The following is a 23455-nucleotide window of genomic DNA, read 5'->3' as shown; positions in this document are numbered from 1 at the left end:
TAAACCATTAACGTAATCCTAGGCTAAAATTGGGTTTAGCCAAACCTAGACTCATCTTTGAGAAGGGGTTTGGAAAGCAAGGGAGTCCTTTCTGTACCTCAAGGCTCCCTGCAAGGCTTTGCTTTTTAATAACTTTGTCTAAGCCTTCCACCCTCCCATGACAGGTTGATAGACTCAGGCTTAGATCCTTCCTTTACAGCCAGAGGCTTGAAGACCGCCTTTGACAAGGGAAATAAATGTTGTAGTTTCAAAACCCGTGCATTTGTGGAGACTACTTGAGAATTACAAAGTGAGAGAAACTAACATAAAAAATTCTGTTACCACAAGCATGAAAAATTCCCAAGTGTGATGCGATGTTCTACTTCCAATGTTTAACAAAGCACCAAAATCATTTTTTTTCAAAATTATTGACTATACTAACACAAAAAGAGAGATTTAAGATGTGACACCACAGAAAATGTGTTTTTATTGCTCTGATAATAAAATGCATTAGGCTTCTGCCTTTCACATTTTCTGGTTATCATTTCTTTTGCACTTATCACAGCGAATCTATTGATGGATACATATTGCACCATCTTAGTTTCAGAAGAATCATCGTGTCACAGGTTCAGCTAACAAAATTTAAAAGCTCACACTTTGACTTCCGATGCCTCTATGTTAGATCTCTGATTTGTTAGCAAAGGCTAATTGATTAATTGTGGCATCATTTGTCAAAGATTGAGTCCTGAGCTGTCTGGTTAGCTAATGAACCTTAAAAGTTCCAGTTACCCTCGAGCAAAATACTAGAAAGAGAAAGCAAATAGTAGGAATGAAGGCTGATTATTTAATTCTTGTCTTTTCTCTGCTCAACTCCAGGCCTGGGCAAACATGTTAGATGGGGAAATTAATAAAAAGGGTAGTGGAAATAAGCTAGCTGTTTCATTTTATAATTCGGAAATATTCTACTTTTCCACTGTTGAAGCCAAGTTCTGAAGATAGTATGTGCATTTCTTAGCATGTCTTGAGATTATCTGATGTTTCCTGGTTCCAATTATATTAATGACAAGAGAAACAGTCACAGACATTCTGATATAGCTCGATATTATCAAACTTCTTGCCAAACAAGCAAAGAGAATTTGCATTATTTCAGGATTGCAAGAAACCTCAAGCAGGGAAAAGCTACCACACACATGCAGACACAGATGCAAACACTGATTATCTGCAGTTAGAAACTGCATTAACAGAATACTTGCTCCACAAGTTTTAAATGCACATCTTCGTGAAGAGTACTATATCTATAGTTAATCTGAATAAAGAAGCCTTAAAGCTATGAAACCAAACTTTCCTTCAAGTCACTCTTCTTATAAAGTCACTTGAAAAGCATAAAAAAATTTCACAAATATTTTTAAGTGGTTTTGCTACTAAAAATATTTTTTTTACTTATAATATGCATGACTCAAGTTGAAGTACACACAATAAACAGAAGTTAAGCTGAAGTAGAAATTAGAGTAGAGAGATTTTCAAGTCATCTATTTTTATACATGTACTTGTATGGGTGTGCGTGTCTTTGTGCACAAAGAGAGAGGATACATTGCAGTAGAAGCTTGTTCTGAGGAGACATAGGAAACCATCACTCATATTGCCACAGCAAGAACTGCATCTGGATCTACAAATGTTGTTCCCAAGTCTGACCTAAATTGAAGCTAGTTTAATTTTCTCTGGATTAATAATTTCTTTTGTTTTTTTTTTAAATATCAAGGAAGTACACTGACTTTTCAAATGTTTACATGACAAAGCAATAAATCATGGGCACATTTTCAAACATACAGGGAAATTTTTGTTAGTTATATCAAAGTCCTTTTACTTTAGATCTTATATCCAAATGTCTTGTTGACCTGGCAAATACATGTATTTTGTACTGCTCCATCAAATCATAAATCCTATGTAACACCAACTGTCTTCCTATAGGTAAATTTGACATCCCTCCACATGTGGAATACCTAAAAGAACCTGGTCAGAGAGCATGAATTCTGACAAATTAATATAAATACATATATAGGCAATTATCTAGAAAACATGCATCCTTCAATTTGTCATGCAGAACAATTACAGCACATCCAGTTTTCTTAGTAAAGTGCCATGGACAAGACAAACTCATGGCTTGAAGAACATAAATCTACTTCAAGGAGAGAAAGCATTTCTATACTGAATAACAGAAACTGATGTCAGTCTCTAGATAATGCTCACACAATACACTGCAAAGTTTTGTTCATGTTACCTTTGCAGAGCTAAACATACCTACGAGGGAGTGTATGAAACAGTTTTGTCATATTGGAAAGCCTGTAGTGAACATTCTGATGCAAATGTTCTGAAGTAAAAAAAAAAAACTGCTGTAATATTAAAGTGCCGATATGGAAACTTTTTTTTTCTCTGAGCTATCATAATTATTGCCTGGTTATACACAGAGTGAGAAAAAAATAGGTGTTTAAGGCCTTTCAAAATGAGAGTTCCATTCTACTTTCACTGAAATCAGATTACAACATTTCATCTGACATTAACGTGAACAGCACCAGTTCCTCAGAGAAGAAGGATCTTGGGGTGTCTCAGAATATTAGTGTATTACAACAGACTCCCTCATTTCTAGTCCTACACCTTTACTCAAATTAACTTATGGTTTATACAATAGTTTAAATGAAACATAAAAAAACCCCAAATCACAAAGAAATTGTGGTCATGAGTAAATTGAAGGAATGATGCTGATTGACTTCAAAGAGACATGGATACATTTTTATTCCTCTTGTCTCCCCTATAAGTCCTTTGAATAAATGTTACATTTCAGTAAAATATTACTACAGATTTTTTTAAATGACTTTTTAAAGAATAATTTTCAGGAAAATATTAATGCTTACACTGAACATTAGAAAAAAATCTTGCAAAACCTGTAGTGTCCTACAATTTTAAGTCTTAAGAAACACAGTATAAAGACTAAATCTCCTAACATCTTATAAGTTTTCTAACGCAAACTTATTACTGATTTTTTAACAAGAAAATTAACAATATGTGACTAACCTGAATTCTAATCATATATGTATTTCATCTTATCTTTCTTTTCTGCGCCATAGCCTTCTGTGATTTTCAAGAATCCTGAGGGTATCAACTATGGTGTACTTTTTCTAACAATTTAAGCACTACATTATCTGAAATACTACTGCTATTTCTTATTTTAGCTATTGAGAAATACTGCAAATGTGATGTGGTGTAATTGATAGCAAATGTTGACATTTTAATAGCAACTACAAAAACAGTTGATATCAAGGCCAGAATGGATGAGTTAGTACTCCTGAACCCTACAAATAAATGGCATTTCTATGATTTATGAGTAAATTTAATACCTTTCCTCTTTGCTGTGCCCTATGAGTAAGGAAAAGAAGGAAAAATACAAAAAAAATAAAAATCACAGAAAACAATGCTTTCAAAAATCTAAAGTTAGAATATTCTCATATCCTTTTAAGAAGAATAAAAAATAAGACTAGGTATTAGTTTCCTTTTATTGCAGGTTAGAAAAATGATTGCTTTTCAACTTATTCATGACAGATAATGGGGCAAATTTTTCCTTGAATTTGTTTTTTCTAGAAATAAGACATAATGAATGTATTTCATTAACTGTTTAGTACTTGGTCTGAAAATCTTTTGATTGTTTCATCTTGAAATAAAAAACATTCTTAGAAAATCTCTCAGGAAAAGTGCTTAAAAAAATGAAGAAGTGATACACAATGTTGTACTTGCCTGTAGCACACAGTTTCAGTCCCAAAGATTGCATAAATACACACTCAACTCATGACTGTCAATGCACAGAGTAAAAATTTTTCTTCCTCCCTCCAGTATTTATTTCTGTTCCTGGAACTTCTGACATGATAATAAAAATAAAGAAAATTAATAACATACCTTACTTGCCTTTCCAAAAAAGCATTACTTACATAGTGCATATACCAGCCCAAAGGAAAATAAAAACTAAGTCCATTGTCTTCACCAGGTAGTGCACAGTATACAGATGCACTAACTGGTAATGAAGCAACTTGTGGTCTCCAAACATGATCATTTGATTAAGCTTCCTATGGTCATTTGAAAATCTATGACCATTTTTTCTCTGACAAGCCACAAGAACACAAGGAAAACAAGCAAACAAAAAGCACATGGGTGTAATCTTCCCAATGTATGGAAAATGAAGCAGCGTGGGTAAGAAGAGAAAGAAATTTTGAACAGGGACAAGACTTTGCCTCAATTCTCATCAGTTTTTCACAGAGACATACTGGAAGCCTTGTCTGAAGTCCATGTTACAGACTCACAGGCAGGAAGGCAACTTCATAGATGGCTTAGCCCAAGCCCCTGCCCAGAGGAGTAGCAGTGAGAGCAGATTGCTCTGGGCTGTGCCCAGCCGTATTTTGAATATCTCCAGGGATGGAGACTCCAAAGCCTCTCTGGGAAACCTGTCCCAGTAGCTATCCTCACAGTACAAAAGCACCTTTTGTGTTCAAAAGGAATCTGTTGAGTGTTTTTTTGTGTCCCTTGGCATCTGCCCTGATAGAGGGCACCATTGAGAAGAGTCTGGTTCTGGTTCTCTCTGAATTCCTTCCCATCAAATATTTGCAGAGCTGCCTTCCAGCCACTCTTGGTCTGCACTGGTGGCTGGGGTTATTCCTTTCCATGGGCAGAACCTGGCAATTCCTTTCAGTGAATGTCATACCACTCTTCAAAAACCTCTGTGCCCAGATGTTCAAACAGTTCTCCATCCACCTCACTGTCCAGTCATGATGCTGCTATGATGCTGCTGAAAGACAGCCTCAAAAGTCTCACTAAAGTAGAGGTAAATAATACTCTCTGCTCTTGCCTCATCCACCAAACCTGTCATCTCATTGTTGAAAGCTGCCAGACCACATAAAAGGAAGGAAGGGTTTAGTTCAGGTCTTTGGTTTCTAGGTGAAAGGAAATTAATGAATGAGGTAGGGAGAAGAAAAAATAGATTCAGACCAATTGTATGTTTTGCAAATAGAATTTTGTATTGTTGGATTAGTGACTAATATTTCACTCAAAGTTGCAAAGAAATTGACATTCTTTCTCCTCCATTTCTTCTTCCTCTTTTCTCTCTTAAATAATAAACCAGGACATTGAAGTGTTGAATAAATACAATTCTAAAAATCAGTACTGTTCCTGAGATGCTCAGCTCAATTTCATGTGTTATGAACAGTGAAAGAAAAAAGTACCCCTATAAATCAATGTGCTTACACAGGTAGCTGTTTTGTCCCATTTTGATAAATCCAAAGCATTTCAGTGGAAAAAATAGCACTGTCTGTACTTTAGTAGGAAGAAAAAAATACTGAACATCACTTTCAAAGGTTTTTGAAACAGTAAAATATTTGCCTTCAATATTTACAAAAGTCTTTCTTAATCAGTTAGTAGTTAAATCAGCTAATAATAAAACGCAAAGTTTTGCCTGACATTATCTGAACTGTAAAGAAAATCTTTGACTCTCCCATAGCAAGCAGGTAAATTCAGCTAGACTATTGTCTAGAACCAATGTTCTACCCTGAAAAAGTATGTCATAGTGGGATGAGAAATCTCTTGGATAGCAGATATCTAGACTCAGATTTGGAAAAGGATTTATCCAGTTACTTTAGCACGTGACTTCTCTGTTGAAGGACTTGAATCATGTGTTTAAGTGCTCTGCTGAACAATAGAGCAACAATCTTGTATTTTGTTTGTATGTTTGACTAGTTGGTTGTTTTTATTCCTTCACAAATATAAGAGGCAAAATTAAAACTGTCATTTCATGACATTTGATACTGTGAACATCATCATTGTATTTCAATGCTAACTACTTTCCGTATTGAAGCAGATCATGGTTTAATGTTGTCCCCTTACAGATATCTCTGCTACATAATTAAGAAAACTGATTAGTGTATTCCTTTTCATTAAATAAAAATTATATAGAAATATCATTTCTATAAAAAATATAGAAATATATATATAAAGACAGTTATGTTTCTTACTGGTAATAGAAATTATTAACAATTGAAAAATTAAAAACATAAAAAAGAGAAATTTTTAAGTGAAAACCACCCAAGATTCAGTCTTGTTTATTTAAAATAAGAAATGTGTCTGTGTTTTCACATTCTAAAATCAGTAAAAAAACCCCAAAAAACTCTTGGATTGAAATCCTTTTACTAGCAACTTGCCTCAAGTTTCATATGGAGTCAATGGTTTGGGATTTATAATTGAGAAGTTCCATCTGTTACAAATCTATCTGCTTAGTTGTGTCTTAAGTTGTCCCCATGTAAAGGAGAAATTTAATTTTTCCTCCACTGTACATAAACTATGAATAAAAGTACATTTATTAAATAGAAACCACCTTTTCTAAAAGAACACTTAGAGTATTGCAAAACTAACTGAATCCTGAATATTCTAACCCTTTTGCATATGTATATTTTATTGAAATAGTAATACAGCAATTTTTTCCCATAGAATCCCTGTTGCATTCAATCATATCATAGGTGGTGCTTGTTTAATGACAAATTTCTCATATCCTATTTCCTCCTCATTTTTAGACCCTTCAAACCATTTTCTGGAAACAAATTGCAATAAGTCATCAGATTTTTTGACTCTTCATAGCTATTGATAAATTAATTTCTGCACCACTATGAGACAAGAGTTCATTACTATCCCATTCTACAGAAGAGAAATAGAACCACAGAAAGAAAAATAGAAGTATCTTCTAATTTTAGGTGTCTAAATTTACAAGCACTTGATATTTTCAGTGATGTGTTCCTACTTGTTATTAATCAGTTCAGATCTGAAGTTCCAAATTTGAAAATAAGAAATCATTCATTAATATACAGGAAAAAAAGTGGTTCTGAGAAATTATTCACATAGGTATTCTTTGGCAGAGAAACGAAACCTAGCTTTTTTTTTTTTTCTAGCACTACTTTTTTAGTAACATTCACCAATACAAGCCCATAGTCCTCTTTGGTTTTTTTTTAATGAATATCAACTTCCTATTTTAGGAATTGTTTACTGTCGTGCTCCTACTCCAACAATCATTAAAGTCATGTGCTTAAAAAAATGTATCCTCCAAATATATTTCTTCTTGCTCCTGCATGCAAACTCAGCTCAAAATAGATCATACTGACCACTCAGATCTGTACAGATCTCCTTTTATGAAGGATTTATAATGAGTTTGCAAACACAGCAGAACTGAAGCTTTGGAAAACAGGGAGGTAATGCAGCAAAAATACAGAATTCCTGAGATCGGGCCTGGGAGGGTACAGAAAGAAAGAAATTAATAATATTTTGTTATTAATAGTGTCAATATCTAACACACCAGATTGTCATTGGTATTAGACCTGCTGTTCACAAACAGAGAGGGGCTGGTGGGAGATGTGGTGGTCGGAGGCCGTCTGGGGCACACTGACCATGAAATAATAGAATTCTCAATACTCAGGGATGCAAGAAGGGCCATCAATAAAACCTCTACGCTGGACTTCCAGAGGGTAGATTTCAGCCTGTTCAAGAGACTGGTTCAGAGGGTACCGTGGGAAACAGCCCTTGAAAACAAAGGGGTCCAGGAGGGATGGACATACTTCAAGAAGGAAGTCTTAAATGTACAAGAGCAGGCTGTCCCAGTCTGCCGAAAGGCAAGCCGGCAGGGAAGACAGCCAGCCTGGCTGAACAGGGAGATCTTGAGGGAAATTAGGATGAAAAAGAGAGCCTACCGATTATGGAAAAAAGGACTGGCTACTCAGGAAGAGTTCAGGAATTTAGTTAGGTCATGTAGAAAGAAAATCAGAGAGACGAAGGCAAGATTTGAACTCAATCTTGTCACTTCTGTTAAGGAAAATAAAAAGTCTTTCTACAGATAAATCAGTAGCAAAAAGAGGGACAAGGAAAACTTCCATTCTTTAGTGGACATGGGGGGGAACATAGTTATTAAAGATGAGGAAAAGGTTGAGGTATTTAACACCTTCTTTACCTCAGTCTTCAACAGTAGGACAGGTCTCTCTGAGGACAGCTGGCTTCTGGAGTATGTAGATAGGAATATTAAGCTGAATAATCCCCCCGTAATCAAGGAGGAAACAATCAGCGAACTGCTGAGCCACTTGGATCCTCACAAGTCTATGGGACCAGATGGGATCCACCCAAGGGTTATGAGTGAGCTGGTGGAAGAGCTCACCAAACTGCTCTCCATCATTTACCAACAGTCCTGGCTCACTGGGTAGGTCCCAGACGATTGGAAGTTGGCAAATGTCACACCAATCCACAAAAAGGGCCGGAAGGAGGACCCAGGAAACTACAGGTCTGTCAGTCTGACCTCAGTGCCTGGCAGGGTTATGGAGCAGATCATCCTGGGTGCAATCACACAGCACCTACAGGATGGACAAGGGCTCAGACCCAGACAGCACGGGTTTAGGAAGGGCAGGTCCTGTCTGACCAATCTGATCTCCTTCTATGATCAGGTGACCCGCCTGGTGGATGAGGGGAAGGCTGTGGATGTGGTCTATCTGGACTTCGCAAAACCTTTGACACTGTCTCCCATAATATACTCCTGAAAAAAACTGGCAGCCCATGGCTTGGACAGGAGCACTCTGTGCTGGGTTAGGAACTGGCTAGAGGGCCGGGCCCAGAGAGTGCTGGTGAACGGTGCTGCATCCAGTTGGCGGCCGGTCACCAGTGGTGTCCCCCAAGGATCAGTGTTGGGCCCAGTTCTGTTTAATATCTTTATCGATGATTTAGATGAGGGGATTGAGTCCATCATTAGCAAATTCGCAGACAACACCAAGCTGGGAGGGAGTGTCGACCTGCTGGAAGGCAGGAGGGCTCTGCAGAGGGACCTGGATAGGCTGGAGAGTTGGGCTGATTCCAATGGGATGAGGTTCAACAAGGCCAAGTGCCGGGTCCTGCACTTTAGCCACAACAACCCCCTGCATCGCCACAGACTGGGGACAGAGTGGCTGGAGAGCAGCCAGGAAGAAAGGGACCTGGGAGTGCTGATAGACAGGAGGCTGAACATGAGCCAGCAGTGTGCCCAGGTGGCCAAGAAGGCCAATGGCATCCTGGCCTGTATCAGGAACAGTGTGGCCAGCAAGACCAGGGAAGTGATTCTGCCCCTGTACTCAGTGCTGGTGAGGCCTCATCTGGAGTGCTGTGTCCAGTTCTGGGCCCCTCATTTCTGGAAAGACGTTGAGGTGCTGGAGCAGATGCAGAGAAGGGTAACAAGGCTGGTGAAGGGACTTGAACACAAGTCCTATGAGGAGAGGCTGAGGGTGCTGGGGTTGTTTAGCCTTGAGAAGAGAAGGCTCAGGGGAGACCTCGTGACTCTCTACAACTACCTGAGAGGAGGTTGTAGGCAGGTGGGGGTTGGTCTCTTCTCTCAGGCAATCAGCAGTAGGACAAGAGGACATGGCCTTAAGCTGCGACAGGGGAGGTTTAGATTAGATATTAGAAAGAAATTCTTTACAGAGAGGGTAATCAGGCATTGGAATGGGTTGCCCAGGGAAGTGGTGGATTCTCCGTCCCTGGAGGTTTTTCAGATGAGGCTGGACGTGGCACTTAGTGCCATGGTCTAGCAACTGTGGTGGTAGTGGATCAAGGGTTGGACTTGATGATCTCAGAGGTCCTTTCCAACCCATCTGATTCTATGATTCTATGATTCTATGATTATGTACACTGAGAGTAAGAATATGAACACCTGGAGATATATATATATATATATATACACACATATATATATATATATATTCCCATTACTTACGGTAGGAAGCTCTTATTGACAGCATAGAAGAGTCTATTTCCTCCTTTTACTTGCTTTTGTTCCAGGTGTCTGAATCTAGACTTAGAATGATCCAAGGAAAGCCTTTTCCCACCCTGCAAGGCCACACTCCAGCAATCCAGGGCTCCCACTGCACCAGCACCAGCTGTGTCCCGTGCAAAGCTCATACGTTCGACAGCTGAGCTGTGAAGTCCAAAGAAAGACCAAGAGTGACACCTTGTATAAAATCTCTGTCAAGTCCCAAGTCTCTTCTCTGTAACATGTGCTAGACCTTTCCAATAAATAGCTGACAGAATTATTACTTTTAAACGTGCAAATCTGCATCTTTTGCCCTGCTTTTTGCCTTGAAATCTGCTCACCAGTTTGAGCCAAAGTGAGTGAAAACTGCCTTGACATGAATCAGCAGTTGAGCACTAATCCCTGTGGCAGAGTCTGAAAAGTAAGTAAAAGGGTAAGGAGAGAATGTCCTGCTTTACTGCAGAGCCAGTTTAATTTTCCTTAGGTATTTACTCTGTACATCACACTTGCACAGCCACCAAACCTATGCATCCATTTCAACAATAGTGGCTGCATAGTGGATCAATAACTGCTAATCTAAAGTGTCTCAACAGGTTTGCTTCACATCAGCTTTACATAAAGACAAAATGTTAAGTTTTGTTTCTTTGTTTTCATTTAAATCCCTCTGTTTCAGGATTAGGGAGTGCACAAACCTGAAATTAAGCTTTTTTAATTCTTTATTGATATGTTTGGATTACTCAACAGAGATAGAAATAACAATAATGAAACATAAAGCATATCACCCTCGAGTCTAGCAGATTGGTGTTCATCCTCACAGCATCAATATCAGTCACAAAACCTGACCTAACATCCCATAATCAGCCTGCTATAGGCATTTTGCTTTGCCTGTATGCTCATGACTTAGAAGTTTCCAGATATTTCCATTACTGTCAGTAAGTTCTACGTTGTTATAGAAAAGGAACTAGGTTTCTCTCTAACCCCACTATTATTTCAATAGTCTATATTTTTTAATTTAATATTTGCAGGTTGAATAATTTCAAGTAGACGTGTCCTATGACTCACTAATGGTTAACAATTCAAAAAGCAGTAATTAATATTCTGCAAATCCCACTGACAATTCCAATTATATAGCACAGTATTCTCGTTTGAATACATCTCATTATGAAGAGGAGCAAAATACTGTACTCCTTATTCTCACTTTGTTTTGGACTCAGGAGGAATAAAAGGGTGGCTACATATTTATATCACTGTGATTCCATGATTCATAAATCCCTGGCTGGAATGTAAATGATCAAATTTCTAATTTCAGACTCTCTAAATGTTTGCTTATCTTCCCCATCATTCAGAATAAGAAAGGCATTTAGGAAACTGCATATAATTTGTCACTGTCAGTCTATTTTCTCAGTTCACAAGTCTTTAATGTTATTTCCCCTATCAGTTTTGATATGCAAGACCTAAATCTGTTGAGATTGGTCCAAAAGAAAAAGTAATTGTGAGATTTTAAAATGGAATTCAAAACACAATAACATGTAATAAGAACAGATACATTGACCACCAAAAAATATTTTTAACAAAATGTATTTTCAGCGTGTGTTTTCTGTGATTCCAAAGTCAAATCTTCAATATGAAATTAGAAATCTTTTTTTTATGACTGTCTTCATAAGCTATTAGCGATGTTCTAATGTATACAGTGAGCAATAAGCAGGAATTCCATTGTGTGCCTGTGTTTTTCAGCTTGAGGAATGAAGTCTTGTTGACATTGTGAATTTACTCTTCTGCATTACACTAATTTTTACTCTGTTGCTTGCCTGAGTCAGGTTTTTGTTTTTCTCTGAAGCCAAATAAAGCAAAAATGTTTTCTTTCAGTATTTCAGAGATTAGAATTTAGAATCTGAGAACAAAACTTCAAAGTTTTCAAATCTTACAAGTGTTTCACATTAGGTTATCAAATACTTATGATCAGAATAATTAAAAGCAAAATGTACATATTTTTATATATTTTCAGCTATAAATATTAAGAAAATTTGCCAATAAAAATAAAAATTAGTATAAATTTAAAAACTCAACTGTCACTTTTTAATCTCACACAAACATTAAGATCCCCAGTGAAGTACAGCACAGTGTGAAGTTCACACTTATGCCAGTCAGTGCTCTGCCTATAAAAAGTAACAGCTTTTCCTTACACAATATCTAAAACAAACATGTAAATATTTAATATTTTTAACTAAGCCTTACAATTAATTTCATAATTATTAAAAGAACAATGTATTTTTTACATAATATTGCCTAAATTTAAGGAAGAGAGATAATGTCTGTGGAATTTGCTGGTACTTTGTTCATGTCCAGTGACACATTATGCTGGTTCTCAAAACATTTTCATAAAGTTCTTATATTTCCATTAAATCCTAATGCAGCACAAAAAGATACCAAAACCCCCAAATTAGTATTTAGTCACAATTCATCAACCAGAATTCTGTGTACCTATAAACTGTTGTGTATATTCATTAACTGCTCCCAACCTGTTATAATAATACCCATTAGAGGTGATGACATTTTATATCGAGGCACTCTTATTGAAATTCTGAAGAGGTAACCCTTAGAAAAAGGCCTTTATTTCTCTTTTTCATAGAAAGGTTCACGGTCTTTTAAAGAAACAGAAGGAAATATGTATTCTGTTTTATGAAGAGAACATCAAAATAGTATGTTCTCTTGGTATGTAAATCAAACCAATTGTTAGAAATAAGACCTGATGTAAAGATAATACTTTTGTTAGTAAAAGAGCGTTGCATTGTCATGCTTAAAGACATTGATTTTCTTCATAAAAAAGGATTTTTTTATTTATATTTATGATGGCTTATGGGCCAATAGTAACCTTTCTTCTGTATTTCTGTTTCTTCTGTATTTCAAAGATGGATGTGGATAAAAAACTAGTTTCAATAAATGACTGCATTATTTTGCTATATAAGAACAAATATCCAAGTTTGAAAAAAAACACTGCAATTTTTAAACTGTATCATTATTTGTCTGTAAATATATTTCACTGAAACACTAACCAAATATATTGATGCAAGAGAAATGTATAGCCAGTATCTACATAGTCTGAAAATATTGGTGTTTTTTTTCTATTCTTTTTTTAGTGGCATGTGATTTAACATTTAAATTAGGGGGGGGGCAAAAAAAAGTCAGACATTTATCAGTGGTTCCTTTTATGATAATGGTTTAATGCAAATCCAGTGGTAATGAACAAAACTTCTCAGGAAGGTCCCTCACAAGTATCACCTCATCACAGATGCCAGTGCTGGTTTACTCTTCTCATGTAAATTTTTAGTTAAATGTTGCCTGAGAGTAGAACAGGAACTTGAAAAAGCATTGCACTTTGCTTCAGAAGTCTTTCATTGCATTTTGATGAAATTTCCATAAAATTCAGGGGTTGAAAATGCCATGGACATGCATAAATTTGTATTGAGGATTGGTATTCCCAGTGAGGTTGAGTATCTTTAAGCTTGACCGTAGAGATTTCGGGTTTGGAGCTTTTTTTCTGAATTTTATTAAGTGTAAGTCTTCCTGTTTGATGCTTGGTTGCACAGTTTATAAAAACTACAGATGAGTTGGACAAAATACAAAGAATAGCAACTCAAAAGGATAAGAGGATAAAATGTGTGAGGAAAACTGAGAGATAATGTAACAGAGTAGTGTCTACAAAACCTGGAAAATCCAGGGAATGGATCATATCTTCAAGGTAACAATACCAAAGAAATTACCCTCTTTCTGAAACAGTGAAATGAAGAAAAATCACTCACGGTAGAAAAAATGTGGACTGGGATAAACTAAAAAATAAGAACATCATAAATGAAAGTGGATGAGAAGTACCATACAAAAATATTTAACAACTCTATGCATTTAGTTGCTTAACTCACAGTTTTAACAGTCCTGCACTGGCCAGGAAAGCAAACAAGACACATATTCTCTTATGTTCTAGATTAATCCACTACGGGCACAATAACCTTCAAACTATGACAGTTCCCACTGGGAACAACAGCATCTCCAGGGAATGGAGCACTACAGGTCAGTCAGAAATACTTGCTTGTTACTTGCATCAACTCAGACAGAAAAAAAAAAAGAAACAAAATCAAATATGCAATATTAAAATGTAATGCCAGTTCATGACCTTTCTCAGAAAGTCATCTGAAAGCACTTTGATGTAATTAAACAAACTGTGGCATCTTTTGAAGACTAGAGAAAAACTTATTTCAATTTTATGGTTTAATAACTTTAGAAGAATAAATTTTCCAAAGACTCTTTAAAAACTGAACACTTAAATGCACCCCTGAATCCCTCTCTTATTTCATCACTAAATATTTACAACACTAATGTTTCAACAAAACTGATACATAAAATATGTTATTCTGGACTTCATGCTCATTTGTCATGATGTCAGTATTCTTATTATGAGGGTTATGGGAAATAAAGAAAAACCCCAAACAACCCAAATTAGGTATGTCTGTCTTTTCTGGAGCTAAACTTCCCCAAAGCGATACCTCAAAGGCAGCTCAGTTCCCAAAAAGAAACATGATTCTGAAAATCCCTGACAGGGCAGATTTATCTGCTTATATTTTCTCTTCAATTTTGCACTGAATTTTCTTATTTGCCCATGGGAAACATATTGAGCTTTTCAGGTCTTTAAATAATATGGTAAGCAGAAAAGAACCAGAATACTTCTTCTTATAAGAAATAAAGTTTTAATTTAAATCATGCATCTTACAATATTTATGCCATCTTATTCTATCAGGACATCTCACCTCAACAATCTTTCAGAACATCTGAAAGGGGTTCGTATGACTAAGGCACAAAAAATCAGTATTAAAGGAAAATCAAGTGAATGTTAAAAAATAATCTCAGGTTAATTTGCAGCTGGTTGATAGTTACCTGCCAAGGTACAGAAATTACTGGGTTACAGCCTCGCTACAATCAGCCTCAGTGAACAGGAGCACAGAGCTAAACTGTGCAGGCAGAATGCTGGAAAACGAAGTGGGGAGCATCCTGAGAGCTCTGCTGTGCTTCCTTCAGCTCCCTCTACATCCACACCAGCACCACAATCTCTACTCATAAATATGAGATATTTATTATTTAAAGTAACTGCCCAGCTGCAGTTTCACTCTGTTGAATAATAAACTAGAGCCCTCTAAAGTTGCTTTAATTCTGCATGAGATAGTCTGCATATGTTTAAATATGCTTAAATTTATGCATGTTTACTTCATATCTTGAGTGTTTAAAAACATTTTAATTAAGCTTATTGACTTTACCTGTGAAGGTGATTCATCTGATTTGCCTGAATCTTGGTCTTAGTGAGACTAAGCTGCAATGTATGTTTGCATTGTTTCTCCTCACAGGAGAATAAGGGCTAAAATAGTGAATCCCATAATTAGCCTCACAGGTGATGAACTAGATACAGCAAACGTGGAGGACTGGATCTGAAAAACTATCATGACACACAGTTTAAGCCAGTATCAACAGAAATACATTTATAGAAGAAATAGGGCATAATTAAAAAACAAAATGAAACAAACAAAAAAACCCAACCAGGCATGCGCTCACTTTTTGTTTTATGTCTCAAAAATCTTGCTATTCAGGAAAGAGATTTCCTTCCCAGTTTTTTGAATAAATTGCTTATTATTGCTTGTTCACGTTGCAATTACTATATCCATCAATTTTACTGAGGAAAAGAGAAGATCTGTGTTCTTGAGATTAAGATAATATAACATTTTATTATTTTATACTTAAAATTTATTTTGGAAATTACACAAAACATAAAAAAGTTCTCCCTGTGCCAAATGTTTAGGCTTAAGAATTCCTCTGACAATACACAATGTTCAGGTGGGTATTTCAAGACATGGCATAAAGATATCTCAGTGGAGATGTTCTCACCATATTTTCTGTTGAAAGTAGAAGGACTGTCCCCAAAGTCAGTAACATCTCAAAAACGCCCTCTTATTTTACTTACTACCAGTGCCTGGTTAATTGAATACCACTCAATTATATGAAAGCTGTGAGGTTTGGATCATTAGTATCCCAACCACAGTACGAGGGAGGGGAAAAAAAGGACCACCTCCTGAGTACAATGTTGCAATCGCCACAGTGGAGGATTATGGAGTATTATGACTTTGGCAATCAATCACTTCGTTAGTCTCACTCCACATCCTTTTTCACACTCTAGTTACAAAATTCCATCTTGGACCTGAGAAATGATTCTAGCATATAAACACATTTACATAAAAAAAAAGTTGTTTGGTAAAATGGAAGTTTGGAATTCCTGCCTGAATTCCTTGCTTAATTCTTAACTTCACAATGTGACTTCCAATCCCTAATAACACATCAGAACCACATAGTTACTCTCTCAAAAACTTTACAGTTTAATGATTTATTTATGACTTCTGATGTGTTTTCTTCATACAACTATAGAGAATTGCATGAGTTTTCATCAAATCTACAGAGACAATGGGATGTGAGAAATTAAGATTAGGAACTGTGATTAATAAAGAAACAACTTATCAGTGGTTCTGCTCTTTTTATTCATAAGTGAAATGCATATCAATGTAAAGACTAGCCCAAGGGTAGTCCATGGGTCTCCACAATTTTCAGCACCAGCCTTTCAATTATTAATGTCCAAACATCTGAATTAAAGAAGGGAGAGTTTATGCTTGGTAGTTTGTTAATTATAGTGGTACTATGGATCATTCCCTTTTCAGTTTTCTTTTTGTGTAGGGACCATAAAAGAACCCTACTTCAACGTGAGTAAGTAGATGAAATTTCAAATTTTTTATATTGAGATCTTCATGGCCCATAGGAATAAAATATTTTTAAAGGATTTGCAAGCAAGATTGGACTTAAAGATAGGAACATTCTATTTATTTTGTAAGAGGCACAGCATGTTAGCAATAAATCTGGCACAGAAAGTATGCCAACTGACCTTTTGTTTAACATAAATTTTATCATAAAATGTTTTTGTATATTCTTTGCTGGTATTTTGATGCATTTATTAAATATCAATATTTTAATCTGTGAGGGTTTTCCATATAGCAGGAGGTACATATTTCATCAAGCGTAGATATACTAATTCTGGAACACCAACACTGCAGCTCATTTAGCTGTGTAAAACACTTCCTTTCATATGTTGCTCCTTCTTTATAATTTGCCCAGTAGCCAGCCAGCACCAGCAGGAGGAAAGAGGAACTCATTTCACAATTAAACACTAGGTAATAAAACATTGATATGGATTTACCCTAAGGTTTTTTATTCCTTGTAAATCTTATCCTTGGACTCACTCTTCAGAATAATTCCATAATTACAGGAATTTGTCTACTTTGTGTACCCTAATTTCAGTATTTCAAGTATTTGTGCTTTCTGAATTTAGTTCCTACAGTGAAATTAAATGCAGTATCTTCTGAGATGCTTATCCTCACAGTGTTTGAACACTTTACCCAAAATTATGCATAGCTAAGGAAAAAAGTTTTTAAAAGTGTACATTTGATCATAATATCATTATGGAAACTCACCCTCTGGGAAGTAAAAAAGTATAATTTTCTATTTTCATGCTGACTTTTTTAAAAACTGGGCTTTGACTCATGTTGGTTCAATTCCCAGACATATGTTAAAAGGTCTTTTAACCTATATAGTGTTGTAAAAATACACTACTGTGTCCCAGAGAAGACATAGCCTAAAAGAATAAGCTTCTGGGGAATCTTTACTAGCTACTTTTAGTTGTGTCACCAATCTATTATTTTACTTTGGGCAAGTAAAACCTGTCTCTCTTGTAATTCTCCACACATAAACTAGATTACAAGCAATCAGTTTTGATTTTTTTGTTGTTTTTTTTTTTACTATTTTAAACATGAGAGATCCATTGCTGTATCTAGTTCCTATAGCTCTCTTATTTTACACTGCACAAAGTGCTTTAATACATAAACAGCTCTAATTGTATTTTCAGTAAAGTCTTTCTGGACCTTTCAAAAACAGATTGCGGGTATTTTTGTTCTTTTTAACTAAGACATGAGATGATACCAACTATATGGCACATGTTTTCAGCAACAAAAGGAGATTCATTGAAAAGTTATGTTTATTGATATTTTAATTTTTCAGGCTACATCAATATGGAAACAAAAGAGTCACTGTCATTCATAAGTGTTCCAGAAACATGTCTCTGGCCCTTCTAGACAGAAAGTATCTGCAGCCACCTCCATTGTAATCAGCATAAAAATTCAATAAAACAGCAGATAAAGGGCAGAGTCAGTGTGAGTGGGATACTCTATCACTAGACTTTCTGAGTTTGGCTTTGCTTTCTAAATCTTTTATCCTTGGGAAAAAAAAAATAAAGTGATTTTTTCACTGAATTAAAAGGCATCAACACAACAAAAAAAAAAAAATCACTCATAGAATATGGCTGTGCAATATAATAGCAGAGGCTGCCAAAACCAAATTCTAACAGTATACTTGACAGATAAGGTCTTAAACATTGCTGATTCTTCTTTGTTTCACCAAAAGTGAAGATCTATATAAAACCAACAGATAAGGGCAGTTCCACAGGAAATCAGTATCCTTAAAACAAAATATTTTCCAAACTGATTTGTTTTTCCTTTTCAAAATGTGACATGGTTCAAGTATTGGGGATTTAAACTGAATCAGAGATACTAAAGTCACCAAGTTTTGACCAGTTTCTTAGTTTAATGTGTATGCAATATCAAAGTGCTCTTATATCTAACTCTACTCCTGAATTTCTTATTTAAAGCTGTTGTTATTGTTCTTTGGGCAGTGGTTTTTTTGTTTTGTTTAGTTGGTTGGTTTGCTTCGTGGGGTTTTTAGTGATTTTGGGTTCAGCTTCTTTTTTTGTTTTTTTGGGGTTTTTGTAATAAGCCATAGCCAGGCTTCCTTCTTAAAACTAAATTTCCAGAAGTTCATACTTCATGACAAACTTTACAACACTGATTAAACATTATTGGGTATCTACACATATTATGCACTGACTAGAAGTAAGAAAACTGAGTGCTTTTTAGCATCATTTGAACATCCACTAAATACATAACGGACACTGATTAGACTTATAAAAGAAGACAAAAAATAAGGTTTTTTTAGAGGCTTTGAAACTGAAACAAAGACTGGAAAGGTATTAAAAGGCTTTTAAAATACACTTATTTTTGACTAATGATGAACAAATACACTAATAACTTAAGAAAAGCACAACATATGTTTTTCTCATTACTTCCCTCTCTTTCATTCAATTTCAACCTTGCTTGCTCAAGGCTGGCTCTTATTTTTTTGCTATGTAATATATGGGAGCACCCATGCGTGCTTATATTTGTTTCTCTTGGATGGATATGAAGTGCCTATAGGCTGTACATTTACTTTCTGTTTGACCTCATGCTTAACTTGTTAATTTACTTTACTTCAAGGGCTTTGTTCTGCTTTTGTTTCTAGTTTATCCTTCACTAATTGAAAAATAAATTACATCAAGGATATGAAGACTGAAAAAAGAAAATCTACCTCAAAACTAATAATATATTTGTGTGCCATAGAGAATCTGTGCACACAGAGCAGAAAAATTTATGGAAAGAAATATTTTTCCCATCTGCCCATTCCTGTAAAAATAGTTCATTTTAAAGAGATCTTAGAAAGAAAAATCCAGAAAAGGTAGAAAATATTAATTAAATATTTGTGTTTCTGCCAATAACTTTCTGAATAACTTGATACTGTAATTATACTGCAAAACTTAACAACTAAATTTCACTGCACGTAAAAATAAAGCAAGAGATTCTGAAACAGATAATTTACAAAAACAACCAGCACAAGGAATAGGCTGCAACACATACAAGTTAGAGAGACAATTTCTCAGTTTTCAATACCACTTTTGAAGAAGAATCAGCATCATAGCTGAATCTGGAAAAATATATCAGAAAAAAATAATGGATGAACTATAAATAATCACACAAAGTTTTATATGAGATTTTTTCTGAGAAAAATAAGTCACCAGTTCTACAGCAAAATTCATGTGAGGTATTTTGTGCTTTGACATTCACACAAATTTGTTAAGATTCAAAACTTTGGAACAGCCCTCTGCAATTAGAACATGTACAGTTTTCTATTGGATTCCACAGAAGCGTAGCTCATGGATACGCCTGTGACAGACGCAAGTAGAATGAAAAAAAGAACTTTTGCATCTGAAAGGGCATGCTAGGGCTCCAGAGCATTAAACTGCTTTGCAAAACTTTGCAACCTTCAGCAAATTCTGTGTATCACAGGTAGAGTATGGTAACAGTGTTTCCGGGTTAAATACCTCTCGGCATTGAGAATGGACAGGGCGGCAGCCAAGGACAGGATATGGTGCAGCAACCACACCCATTCCATTATGGAAAAGGTCACAAGTGCTGTAGAGTGTAAGTCTATATATAGCTACTGTATAGTAATATTAATACCAAGAAAACAAAGACCTAGTGAAAGGTGACTGGGTCAAATGTATAGAGGTGTCAGTTAGGGAAAATACACTGGGTATATGTGAATTGCAAACATACAAAACAAGTACAGATTACTGAGATAAAATTATGTCTAATTCTTTGTTTCACTAAAAGGATGGTTTCTTATTGAAATTTACAAAAAAAAAAAAATTAAAAAATAAAATTCATGTTTATAAAATTCATGACATGGAAGGAGGGATTTCCAGTTATCACTTGGCACACCAGGAAATTTCAGAACAGTATCCTGCAGAACCGGAAAAGTCCACCTACCTGAAGTCAAATGTTGTTTTCATTCAAATATTAACACTGTCTGTTTCTCTTATGCTAAATAAATGTTATATTTAGGTGACTATGAACCACTTAGCACTATAACTAGAAAGGAGAGTAGCAAGCCTCTTTTCAGGCTAGAGATAAATATTTATATGGAACTAAAGAATTTCAGATCTAGACTTCAGACAAAACACAAAGGCAAAAATAAAATCTCTTTGTGCTGACTGCTATTGCCTGTAATATCAGTTATGATGGAACAGTGAAGAAAATAAGTAGGGATAGCAGTAAAGACTGTCCAAGACACTCTGTTCTCAACTCTTTTATCAATTTAACAAACACACAGCAAAATATAAGATAGATTTTTACTTAAAGGCACCACATTATTGACTTAAACTGCTGAAGAAAAAAAAATGTTAAAAATTGATGAAAGTCACTTGAACACTGAGACATACAGGAGATAATGTTTCATATTGGCCTCAGAAAAAATATTCTCTTTGAAGAAAAGTACTGATCTTTATTCTGTGTAAGCAGAATCCAATGCACATATTAAGCAAAGGAATCTATGTCCCTGGCATGCAGAAGTTGAGATTATACAACACTGTTTCTTCACAGTAACCTCTCCTAAATGGCATGGGCAAAATGTTGAAAATTAGTGTCCTTTTTTCTTCTGGTCCCAATCTTTTAATATACAGCTGTCACCCAGCAAATGGAAGATCTGAACACTATATTGTACATATGATTCTCAAGGATTACTACAGATTTTAGTCTCCAAATTGAAGTTTCCTATTTTTTGAATACTGTGAGATATAAAGACAACCAGTACTTGAGCTGAAACCTTCAATGAAAATTAGCCATCTGCATTTTATGATCATGAAACATCCCTCAGATACAGTTTTTAATAAATCTGATCACTTAAAATGTGTGCTATAGCAGTACTTAATTTCCAACATCAGAAACTGCTTCCTATAGAGCAACTAGTATAAAAATGGTAAAATGACAGTCTTTATCCCAAATATATTCCAATTTACTAATCAACATTGCAGGACTCAAAATTCAGTAATTTGCAATAAACAAATATGTTTAACATCAGATATGGTAAGAGGAAATTGTAGAAGTCCAAGATTATAGCTTGAAGTCAGTAAAGATTTACTATCTGCAGGTAGTAAATGCATAACAGGACTTAATGAAATTGGTTAACAAATACCTAAACTGTATGGTTTTCAGCAAAACCAATGTGAGTTGTTTTTTTAATTAGGACTGCAATGTTAACCTATAACTTACATACAGTCTTAAACTAATTTCTGATAAATTTGGGTAAATATTAAATTTAACAACCAGGTTGGTGGAGACACATGGTTGTTAATGAACTTGTGGGGCTGTGACTCTCAGAAGCATGACAAAGAAAATCCAGACTAAGTATTACATACTGTGAATACTAAAAAGACAAGTTTCCTTCTCCACCTGACTCTGGTACAGTGCCTCTTTGAGAGACTGTTTTGGCTAGACAGTACAATTATTTTCTTAGGACTGCCTGCCTGTGATTTGTAATTCTGACTAATCTCTCTTGAAACTTCCAGAACAGGGAAATCAGCAGAAAGATGTATATTGTTTAGAAAGTCTTGGTTCAGAGATAATTGAAGACTACTTTGTTGAAGTGACAAGAATCAAGGTAATACAAGTTGAAACATTCCAATTTCAAAGGGAGGGTTTTACTAGTTGCTAGAGATGGAAACGATAGCCTCCTTACCACCATGTCAAGAGATATGCCTCATCTGATAAGCAGATGGGATGTTATGATATCTGCAAACAAAACACCTATTTGAATTAGCCTAAAGTATCTATTTTTTAAATATTTGGTGACCATTTAATTTTTGGGATTTTTTTCAAAGTTATTTGGTGAAGAAGTGAAATCCCATACCCAGTCACATTTCTGCTTTGGAGCACTTACACAGTAGCTTTAGTCACACACCTAAAAATCAAAAAATAACAGACATTTCTGAAGTATGTGAAAAACTGAACTGCAGAGAGTATGGGTGATAAGTCTGGATGTCCTGGAAACAGCTTAAATTTCACTGAATTTAATTGTTGGTTTCAAACAAGCACATTGCTATCCAGAAAATATGATATTGCCCAATATCTTTCCACTTTCTGACTTCCAAGACAGCACTGCCTAATGCCCTAGCACACATATTATGGTGCATTTTAACACCTTTCATCTCATATGCTTCTTCCTGTTGGAAACCTCACACCTCACACCAAAGCCTCCAGGTCCTCCTCAGGCCTGAAAAAATCCAGCGCCGCATGTCCTATCCTCCACCTCCCAGGAGGAATTAGAAGTTCGGGCCCCAGAAAGGCATATGAAAGGGCAAAAGTAGGTCCATTCAAATAAACTGTCAAATGAAAGGACCAAAGTTATTCACTTAGACAACATTTTATACCAGTTCTCCACACACATATAATCATGACTGCGTATCTTCCTTTTCCTCCTGCTACACTTTACCAGGAATTAATTATTCCTAATTTTATTTTCTGAAAATTTGCATAAAAAGCTATATAAAATCAGGGTTACTAGTTTAAAAAATAATACTTATCTGAATATAATCAAATATGTAATAGATGGTAGTGTCTGTCTTTTCACCTTTTTAATTTTTGGAAGTTGAAATACATATACTCCAGATCAGAGAATCGCTTCTTTTCATAGATTTTCTTAAACATTTTATAGTACATAAGCTAGTTTTACCCTAATCAATGCACGCAATTGCACTCTTCAAATGCCTTGAGAAGAAAAATGTCTGACCTCCTGTTGCAAATCCAGAAGGTCCACGATGAAAGAAAACTATTATCATCATACTGTCTACTGAGTGAT

The 23455-nt window shown here is 35.5% G+C and overlaps 1 protein-coding gene across 2 annotated transcripts in view; it reads right to left on the bottom strand.

Moving 5' to 3' along the window:
- Nucleotides 1-23455, bottom strand: part of IL1RAPL1 (interleukin 1 receptor accessory protein like 1) — a 702170-nt gene that overhangs the window by 518029 nt on the left and 160686 nt on the right. Inside the window, exon 1 of one of the 2 annotated variants that reach the window (XM_039382122.1) lies at nt 9782-9820. The exons of the other annotated variant lie outside the window; for it this stretch is intronic. Within the exon in view, the coding sequence (XP_039238056.1) occupies nt 9782-9806 (25 nt within the window). The 5' untranslated portion in view covers nt 9807-9820. Of the gene's footprint in view, nt 1-9781; nt 9821-23455 lie in introns of those variants that run through there. 2 annotated transcript variants of the gene reach the window in all.

The sequence above is a fragment of the Pipra filicauda genome, unplaced genomic scaffold, assembly GCF_003945595.2.
Source record: "Pipra filicauda isolate LSUMZ 115617 unplaced genomic scaffold, ASM394559v2 scaffold257_size1096998_pilon, whole genome shotgun sequence".
Classification (NCBI taxonomy): Eukaryota; Metazoa; Chordata; class Aves; order Passeriformes; family Pipridae; genus Pipra; species Pipra filicauda.
The sequence above is the reverse complement of the archived record's forward strand: the minus strand, read 5'-3'. Positions and strand labels throughout refer to the sequence as shown.